The 10269-nt window shown below is 53.9% G+C and overlaps 1 protein-coding gene across 1 annotated transcript in view; it reads right to left on the bottom strand.

Moving 5' to 3' along the window:
* Nucleotides 1-350: 350 nt before the first annotated feature.
* The window catches only part of Cacna1i (calcium voltage-gated channel subunit alpha1 I), a 108985-nt gene continuing 99066 nt past the window's right edge, over nucleotides 351-10269 (bottom strand). Inside the window, exons 30-37 of the mRNA XM_051189417.1 lie at nucleotides 8161-8239; nucleotides 7546-7667; nucleotides 6578-6958; nucleotides 6162-6308; nucleotides 5084-5206; nucleotides 4255-4420; nucleotides 2426-2622; nucleotides 351-1236 (exon numbers count right to left, since the gene is read on the bottom strand). Coding sequence (XP_051045374.1) covers nucleotides 589-1236; nucleotides 2426-2622; nucleotides 4255-4420; nucleotides 5084-5206; nucleotides 6162-6308; nucleotides 6578-6958; nucleotides 7546-7667; nucleotides 8161-8239 — 1863 coding nt within the window. The 3' untranslated portion in view covers nucleotides 351-588. The remainder of the gene's footprint in view (nucleotides 1237-2425; nucleotides 2623-4254; nucleotides 4421-5083; nucleotides 5207-6161; nucleotides 6309-6577; nucleotides 6959-7545; nucleotides 7668-8160; nucleotides 8240-10269) is intronic.

The following is a 10269-nucleotide window of genomic DNA, read 5'->3' as shown; positions in this document are numbered from 1 at the left end:
ACTATAGTCCGAGAGACAGGACTGACAACCCGACATGTGGGTAGAGGTTGGGGAACTTAGCAGCGCCTCTTCTTTAAAAGGGAAAAAAGTGCACCCTGAATTGCTTCTCTTCTGTCTCCTGGGCCCTGAACATCCTCCCAAGTTGCTCTCAACTCAGGGAGATACCCAAAATGACAGCCACCGATGCCGCATTAGGAGGGTCTGTGCTGTGAGGACCTGTGTCCTAACCAAGAGCCGAGACCCCTGTCTGGGCCCTAGCCTGCTCTCAACTTTAGCACTTTCTGGGATTCATAAGCTCTTAGTAAAAAAAATAAATAAATATATGTCTGTCTATATATATATATATATAATATGTATATATCTGCATATGCACTGGAAGGGCCATGAGTGGGACCACACCTGAGCCTTGGCTAACCCAGACCCTCCTCAGTCGCCTGCCCAGTGGCCTGGCGCTAGCTGCCCCCTATGCCACTCCCAGGTATGGGCAAAGTATTGCTGTCTGCTCCCTGGCTCCTGAGGTAAAAGAAGGCAAGATGGGGCAGGCGGGCGGACAGCAGGTGGCAGGTGCCCGGCAGCCCCTGCAGCCCCTCATCTCTTCCTCTTGCTTGCTGCATCAGTTGACTCCAGCTTCCCAGGAGGTGGTTGTGGCTCAGGGGCTGAGGAGCCCAAGCCTGAGGCCAGCTGGGCCTGGCCTGGTGGGTCCTTGCTGCGGTCTGCAGCCCATGAGGGGCTCCTGGCCAAGCCTCGGGCTGAGACAGTCACACCAGGACGGCCAGGTCCAGCCGCCAGGCTGCTGGTACTGCAGAACTTCCTGGCAGGGGTGAGGCCCGGGAGTGGCAGCATGGGGGGTGGGCAGAAGAGAGATGTGAGTGACAGGCTGCTGAGGGTCTCAGAGTGCTCACTGCCCGCACCCCCGCCACCTGTGCCCCCTCGGCCCTCCTCATCAGAGGGGTCCATGGAGTCGTGGTGGGTGCAGCCGGGGCTGGTGGAGCCACCGCTGCTGTGGCTGCGCTGATGGGCACGCAGGCCACGTAGACTAAAGAGGCCACGGCCCCGCAGGCTGAGGCGGCGCCGGGTGGTTGGTGACAGGCTAGCTCGTGGCCCTGGCACCTGGACTGGTGGTCCCAGAGCACGTCGGGGACTGTCGCTCAGTGTCAGACTGTCCTCCAATGTGGTCTGCAGGCTGCCTGCTGAGCTGCTAGGACTGGCATCCAGTGATGGGTCACTCACAGTAGCCTGCAGGGAAATAAGAAGGGTTGAGGCTCCCTGGCCCTTAGTGGGCAGTCTGATGATGGGACCCAGGATGCTTCCCTTCTCAGTGTATCCAGGATCCAACAACATCCCCTCTGCCACATCAGCAATCCCCCAGGATCTCTCAGAACAGTTACCACAGAAACCTCATGTAGGCTCCCTGTCCTCTCTGAAGCCTGAGCCATCTTTCCTAGTCCCAATGTCAACATCAAGCCCTTCCCTCTCATAGTTCCCAGATGACTCTCATCCATCCACATCTCCAGCATTACTTTTATAATCCTTTCCCTTTTTCACAAGCCTGTCTGCCTGCTCTAAGTAGCCCTGCCTCATCCCAGCTGCTCGCATCCTCTCTCCAGCCTTTATTTGCTCCCCCGCCATTCCTCAGTTCCCCAGAGATGATTATACTCCCAGCACTCATATGCTTGGCCATCTTTCCTTCTGCAATACATACATGCACAAGCACACACACACACACACACACACACACACACACACACACAACACATACACACACACACTTTAAACCCCAAACTGTCCTCCATGGGAGGCAAGGAGTCAGAGTCCATTACCTGTTGCAGAGCACAGCATAGTGAAACCAGAAATTAACTATGTCTGACTAAGTAATTACTAGGAAGCCTACAGGCCAGCCTCCGCTGTTATATAGGATTATACATGGCCCACCAAACGTGCTGGTGGATTTTTGTTTCACGCTCCAGGGGCCCTCTGTGCCCAGATGGCATGGGGGCTGTGGCTCCAGTCATCCTGATACAGGAGATCATACTTGGGGAGCCAAGACTTCCCCATTTCCCAACCTGCCCCTCTGCGATCAAGCAATCTATAGTCTACAAGCAGTCTAGCAATGACACCCCTACCACCCATCAAGAGCACTCAAGACACGGTCCCTGATCCCAGCACCGTGTCACCCCACAAAGCCTCCTCGGTGCCTCTCTTGCCCTCATCTCAAGCTAGAGCCCCCATTTCAGCTGTCCTGACAACCTGGGTGCCCCTAAGAAGCTGGTCTTGCTCATATGTTCACCTTAGTATCACCTCTCCTCCCAAGTCTCAGAAGCTCCCCAACTTTCCCAGAGTCCACTGCCCTGGCTGCATTCTGTTCTCCCCCCTCCCATCATCCCTGGTTCCCAGATACTCTTCAGAGTCCAGGAGGTGCCTGTACCTGACGCAAGAGGGTGCAGTTGACACTCGGTGACCTCAGGGATGCCCAGGAGCCCTGAAGGGCGATCTTGGGCAGGGTCCCCGCACTCATGCCCGGTTCCTGTCCCTTCTGGCTGGCGGACACAGCCGGGTGGAAGAACTCAGCAGGCATCTGCAGGAGAGGGCTGGATGCATCCGGGGAGAAATGGCTTGGGGGTGCTGCAGGGGAGGAAGAGGAGGTGCTGGGAACAGCCCAGGATGTGGGCACGAAGCCCTCACTTGGGCTACTTGACACTGGCTGTAAGACTCTGGGCAAGACTCCGAGTTGAAGCTTCAGTTTCTTTGCTGTGAGAGCAAGAAACACTTCTGGTGTGACCCCTGGAAGGACAGGCTTTGAGCAGAATGCTGCTTTCAAAGCCCAGCAGACCAGACTCCAGGCCAGACTCCTGAGCCTTCTTCCTCTGGAAATGGGAGCAGGTACACACCCAGTAGAGGTATGTTGACATGTCTACTGGACAAGCTCTAGAGTCACCAAAGAGAAGCACTCTGAACCTGTCTGTGAGGAAGTTTCTAGATTGGATTGAGGTGAGAAGACCCACCCTAACTGTGGGCAGCATCATCCCACAGGCCAGGGTCCTGAACTGAACACAAGAGAGATGAGCTGAGTACCAATGTGCATCTGTCTCTTTCCTGCCTGTGGATGCCACATGATCTGCTGCCCCAAGCTCCTGCTGCCATGCCTTCCTACCATGATGGACTATACCCTTGACCTGTGGGCCAAAATAAACGCTTCCTTAAGTTAACTTCACCAGGCATTTGGTCACAGCAATGAGAACAGAAACACAAGAGGAGGGCTGTGGGGCTAACAGCAAGTACTGAGCACCTAGCCCAGCACTGTGCACATAGTAGGTACTCAGTCACTAAGATTCATCACCCTTTGGACTCTGAAAAACCCACATGGCCAAGCCAGACCTGGGGGGACCCTCCTGAACAACACAGGATAGAGTTTCAGGTATGGGCCAGGCCCTGCACTGAGGGTACAGAAGCAGCTGTATGGGCCTGGTCTGCTCCACAAGGCCAGGCTGGGTGAGCCTGAGGCAGGGATATACAAATTAACATAATACTCCATTATGTTAATGGAAACTTCCTCACAGACAGGTTCTGGGGTCAGAACCTGGGCTCAGGTTTTGAGATCAGGAAATGTAGGGTCCTGGCATCTGAACCATCATACTCTGTAGAGGTCACTGGCTATGGGTCTGTGGAAAAGCCAGTCACCCAGACATCCCAGAAGACATTTTAGGGTTGAGTTTGGGGCCTTAGAGGTCACTCTTGTGTTGAACTGTCTCCCTTTATCCCCACCCAGCCAGTGATGCCACCCAGATTCTTGTCATCCTCCAAGAGGGAGCCCAAATGACAGGCAAGCCAGTTCAGTCCCTTGCCATATCCCAAAACACAAACCAGCTATCCAAGGGGGTTTTGGGTAAAGATCTTTTTTATCAAAAGGCCATTGAAAATGCCAATCTTCCAGTCATTGCATCACCTTGTGTGTATAAACACCTTTCGGATTATTCTCTGCCCAAACTCAATAATCTACAAATCTTCCTTCAGCTGTGCGTGACAACCTAGTTCCCAGTTCATCAAGGAACACAGGAAGCTCAGCACACTTCCTGTAGCCCATGCTTCAGCTATCCTTAGCTCACTGACTACTCTTTTATCACTACTGTATCAGGCCTGATTCTTTCTCTAATTGTCATTTGGTTCTTTCTGGGGGAAACAACCCTTTACCACCTCTCTCATAAAACAGATGTTTAGGATCTGGGTGCGGGGAGCTGGTAAGTTTGCAATGCTTACCTTGGCTGCTCTCATGTTTGAGCCAGGACTGGACAGGATTGAATGGGATGGCCTCCATCTCACACAGCAGACTCTCTGGGCCTGCAGACACTGGCGCATTAGCAAAGGGGAAAAAGCATTCATCCAGGTCTTCTGCCTGCAAGGGCTCTGGAAGCTCTAGCTCACCCTGCAGGCAAGGGAGGTAGGTGATCAATAAGTTGAGGAAGACAGAGGCAGGCTCCTGCATAGCTATCCCCATCCTTACCTAGGAAGCCCTTCCTCGTGCCTCCTCCACCTGACCAGCACTCACTACCTTCCAGTCAAGTGGAAGGTTCTGACCTCTAGGAAGCCTTCTTGGATGCCTCCAAGCAGCTGTGGTTCCCCTGCCCTCTCCCTTCTTGACTCTAAAGGCTTTGAGTACAGCACTGGGTCTTCTTCATATCCATAACCAAACACTAACTCAGTGTAGCAGTCACTCAGGGTGAAGGCATCAGAACAGAACATGTGCTGGGCCCCTCCCTTTGCCATAACACAGTTTCCACATTCATTCTTGTGGAGAGGAGTTCTTCCTCTCTGGCCACTGCCTCTTGCAGACAGAGCAGATGGCTGTGGCATCTCTTTCCAGACTTTCTCAGCTCTACAAGTTCCTTGAGAGCTACCTGATGTCCACTTTGAAACATGGGCTCACAATTTCCCAACCTGCAACTTGATATCTGACTCTAGATGTCTGACTCTAGATGTAGCCTCAGTTACCTAAATTGTACCCCACCTAAGCCCAGCATGGTTTGATGAACAGTATACCCAGGCATCGCACATGGAGAGCAATGCAAGGAGACTCCTAGCCACTTACCTTGCTCTCTTTGGGGCCCTGTAGGCAGGCTGTGGGGTCCTCAAGACTCAGGTCATCCCCCAGCAGGATGGACGAGGACCTATCTGAGTTCAAGGAGAAGGCCTCTGTCTCAGCCAGCTGCACCTGCAGGGGGAGGTGGTGGCCTCGGGTCACCCTGGGGCTGGGATGGGGCAGCCTGGGCCTGGAGCGCTGAGCAACAGGTCCCTGAAAGGACATGGGGCAGTGATCAGAGTGGTTCACAGGCCTGCTGGGCATGGGTGGTGGGCCCACTCTGGGTAGGATCTCAGCCTGGGTGACACATGATGGCCCTGGGGCCACCCCCAATGGAAACCAGGTCTGAGCGGCCCACCTTGGTGTTTGAACACACAAGTAGCCATGATACATGAGCTATGGAGCTCTGTTGTCCACTTGCCCCAGACCAAGTGTCCACACAGCTGGGTTGGGTGTGACTCCTCTGAGGGCTATGAGGGTCACTTGCACTGCATATCCCTGCAAGATCTGCTGTCCTGGGGAATCTGTCTCTGCTGTGAGGTGGGAGAGTTGAGCAACCTCCACCTACATGCTCAGCTCCTGCCCAAGGCTCCTTGGGGATGACCTCACAGCCACTGATCCTAGAACGAGCCAAGGACTGCATTGCTGGAGCATAGGAGGAGCTCTTTAAAACCTGGGAGATGGCCCCTGAGCAGGGGCAGGGTGGGAGAGCTGAGCTGCCTCTGTGAGGAGGCCAGACAAGCTCCCCAAAGTAGTTTTGAGATACTCATGGGGACCATCGCCACTGGGGAAGAACAGGCACCAGTGACCCCCTTCTTGGTTCACAAAGGGCAAAATGTCCTGGAAAGGACACAAGGCTCTCGGCTGCCCAGCAGCACAAGGAGGAATAGCTATTGCTTCTGTGAACCTTTTCTATCCAAGGCGCCAAGGATTCGGCTCTTTAGGCCCCACCACAGGGCTGCACTTCTCAGACAAACCTCATGACCAGTGGAATCAGTATGCTTCTAGGGGCCTAGAGTCACAGCTTCCCCCAACACCTCACCCCAGGCGACTCCCAGGGAGCCAGCTCCTATCAGGCTGCCAGTACCTCTTGCTTGTCATGGTGACACTTGTCACAACCAGCAGGTGAGGAGTAGTGGTGGAAGATGGATCCGGACAGGTTGTCAATGATGGTCAGCTCCCCCTCCAAGGAGTCCTTGATGATTAAAGAGACGCTGTCCAGCCACAGGGTCTCCTAGGCGGATGGGGCAGGGTAGGGACAGGTGGGATTATTGGCTGGGTCCCCGGACATTGGGGTGGGTGGAGCAGAGCTGCCTTCCCATTCTCTGTGCCCATAGCCTGGGACTGAGCCTCTCATCACAGAAGTGCCCTACCTTAGAGCAGAACACAGAGGGACCCCAAAAGATAGGACACCTCCCAGCCCAGCTGCCCAGCTGCCCAGCTGCCGAGTTGGCCCCTTGGCTCCTGCCCTTTGAGTCCCCATTCACCTCTCAGACTGCCCACCTGGGCTGGAGAATAGCAGTGCTGGCACAGGGGGCCCTCGTTGTCACCCCCAACACCTGCCCCTCCTGATCCACGGCTTGGGGCTCCTGGTGAACTAGTAGGCAACCTCGGACCAGGACAGGGGCAGGGGCCGGGGCCAGGGCCAGGACCGGGACCAGGGCCCAGGCTGTGGGCCATCTCCAGCTCGATCTCAGCATCCATCTCCGCATCCTCCTGGGCCTCCTTGTTGCTATCATCCAGATGTTTCATGAGCACAGCCACCACCACGTTGATGAGCACAAACTGAGCCGTGAGCACAAAGCTCACGAAGTATAGTGGTGACACGAACTGCAGGCTACTGAGGCAGCTGCGCTCATCATGGGTGCAGTCTCGAAGAGTGTCCTACCACAGGGAGAGGTTAGTGGGGTCAATGCCACCCACCACACCTGCCCAGCCACACACCTTACCTTCCCAGCACAGAGGTTAGGCACGCATGCCCGCGCACACACACTCACACACACACACACACACGTTTGCACGCATGTGCATGCCACAAGACCTAGATTCAGTCCTCCTCCAGAGTCCTAGCTGCCTTCATTGCCTTCATGCCCATCTAGCTTACAGTGGCCTGAGCTTGCCTCAGTTCCAGTCAAGTCCCTAGGGTCCTAATCTGGTGTGCTCTGGCCCTCTTCACTCCCTACTGCGGCTGATCCCACCTCTCAGAGCCACAAGAAAATCTGAGAAGCAAGGGGTTCCCTGGGCACTCATTGCTGCTTTTCAGACCAGCCCAGCAAGGTCCTGCTTGACCTAAGCATGGGTTCATTTCACTGGAGTCAAGGAAGTCCCTGGATGTCTCTGGTCCCTGACTCTCCTCCTGCATACAATCAGTTATTGGGCGTGTAGAGAGTACTATGTCTGCAGCAATAGTACCACCATGCCCCCCAAGACTTGAAACTACCTGCTTTCCCCCTCAGCTAGCCCATAAATACCTTCATGATTCCATTCCAGTTATCGCCTGTGGAGACCTGGAAGAGCGTGAGGAAGGCCATGCCGAAGTTCTCAAAGGTAGCGTGCCGGCTCATGCCCTCACACGGGTTCTCATCATTGCAGACTGAGAGGGGAAAGGTGGTCAGCCTGTCCACCAACTGCACCACCCCCTATAACCATATGCATATGGACTGTGCCCAGCCAACAGATGGGACAACAGAGGCTGGAGGAAGTGGTACACTGGCTGCGGAAGCAGTCTTAGAAGCATGTGGCTCTTCTATCCAATAAGGAGCTCCTGAGAGAGGTGGCCGGGTGAGGGCCAGCCCCTCAGGGAACCCCTGATTTCTGGAACTGACCTTATATGTGGGGCTGGCTCTGTTATTGGGGTGGCCCTGACTCAGGACAGGAAGTGGCTGGAAGCAGAGGATGGAGGTTCCCCAGAAGACCAGACAGCTTGAATCCAGGACTCCACCACACAGATCTGATGTACATTCATGAGCCAGGGCCTCAGAAAATACCCCATGCTAAGACTGGGTTTGGATGAGGAGTCCTACTACTGCAGCATCTCCCCATACAATGGCGTCAGCGGGCTGAGGCCCAGCCTAGGCATTGCTCACCCAGTTTTCCAAAGAGCTCCACTCCCAGGGCAGCATAAATGAAGAAGAGCAGCATGAAGAGGAGGCCCAGGTTGCCCACCTGTGGGGAGAGATGCGCAGCACTGGGCTGGGCTGGAGGCCTTTGGCATTCAAGAAGAGAAGGGGGAGGACTGGGGAAGAGGAGGACCCAGTCTGGAGGAGGGCAGTGAAGGGGGGATCCCTGGGGCAGGAGGGTAGAGATGAAGGGCCTAGGCCAGGGAGACAGAGGCAGGGCCAGGCTCTGTATCATGGCACCAGGCTGAGTATCCATGTCTGCTGTCCTCTTGTAATCTCCTGAAGGGCAAGACTTGTGAATCACAAGTTACCGAATAAGAACTGAAGGCTTACAGCTTTTTCCATGAGCATAGCACTTGTCCCCCCCCCAAAAAAAAACTATGAGGGAGTAGAGAGATGACTCAGTGGGTAAAGTGCCCAAATGTGGGGACCTGGCTTCAGTCAGCAGCCATGTAAAAGCTGAGCACAGTGGTGTGCATCTGCCCCGCTCATGTGGACAGAGACTGGCAGGTCATGAGTTCATGGCAAGGCTGGCCACAAAAAAGAATTAGTGAAGGAATCACACACACTGGGATGCCAAGAGCCTCCTACAAATGCAGCCACCCCTGTCCCATGGCTCCTACAGGACAGAATGCCCCAGATTTCGAGCCTGGTTCAAACCCAGGCATCAGTGGGAGACTGCCTTTCCCTCATGCTGTGGATGAGGCTGAAGGTGTTCCTGCCCTACAAAGAAAATCCCTCCTGACCTTCCAAAGGCTCCCATGAATTGAGACGAGAGGCGTTTGAGGTGATCACTATAAAGCAAGCTCCTTCCCCACCCCCTCCTTCCACTCCATGGATCACAGACTGCTCTAGAGGCAGGCTTCCTTCCCAGCCGCTCCACACTGTAGTGTGGGCTAATTGATGACATTAAGGATGCACAAGCACTTAGTGGACACTGCAACCACAGTATGTGGTCCTGGTAGCTATGGAAGACCTGGTCGCACCATGGCCCACAGAGCTCAGCTTCCTGCCCTGCTCAGACCTGGCTGGTGGTGTTTCCTAACCAGGATCCAGTCTTTTCCATCAGTCTCCTACCCTCACCCTCAGCCCCTTAGAAAGCCTGAGAGTCCCAGCAGCCTCCTCATCTGCCTCCTTGCCTCCAGCCTTTCCTTCAAGATTCACACAGAGGCACCCCTGCTTGGAGCCCTCTTGTCCAAATACTCCTGTGGCTTACAGAGCCCACAGCACAAAGCCCACATCTGTTTTGTCCCAGAACTGAAGGCCTACTGTGACATCCCCTGCCCACTCCCCTCACAGTCTGATCTTCCTGCTTCTTGATTCCAACCACATAGAAATGGACTGCTGAGTGTGCATCCTGTCCCTCTTCAGGGAAGATGCTTGGACTTGTATGGTTAGTCCCTCATCATCATTTCTCAATGCCCAGTCCAGGTCACCTCCCCTGAGGAGCCTTCCCCAATTCTTCTCCATCTATATTGGGCAAAGTCTGGGGGAAGGGGCTGAAGTTCTATTTTCTTTTTTTTTTTTTTCTTTTTTTCTTTTATTTTATTTTATATAACAAAGTCCAATTAAATGAAAACAAACATTTATACACAATATTTGGGAATTTGGGCGTCGTGAAGTTCTATTTTCACAGCACTCTACCGTTGTCCATTTGGGGTGGCTTATATTGTCAACTTGACGTAACCTAGATTCACATGGGACCTGAGGATCTTGGCATGTCTTTGAGGGAGTTTCTAGACTGGACTAACTGAGGTGGGAAGACTGAGTGTAAACAGTTGAGGCTGAGCTTGACACCACTGTTGATCTGTCTTGGCTTCCTGAGTGCAGATGCAAATTGACCAGCTGCCTCAAGCTCCTGCTGCCATGTCTTCCCTGCTGTGATAGACTGTATCCCTGAACTGGGAGCCAAAATACATCCTTCCCTCCATAAACCACTTTTGCCAGGTATTATATAGCAGCAGCGAAAAAAGCAGGGAATACACCATTTAACAGCATGGACTAAGGCTGGCAAATTTTTGAGGGACAAGCCCACAGCTATATGTCACTTGGTACATACTTATGTCATTGTAATTA

Source organism: Phodopus roborovskii, unplaced genomic scaffold (assembly GCF_943737965.1).
Source record: "Phodopus roborovskii unplaced genomic scaffold, PHOROB, whole genome shotgun sequence".
Classification (NCBI taxonomy): domain Eukaryota; kingdom Metazoa; phylum Chordata; class Mammalia; order Rodentia; family Cricetidae; genus Phodopus; species Phodopus roborovskii.
Note: the sequence above shows the minus strand (reverse complement) of the source record. Positions and strands in the feature narration are given on the sequence as shown.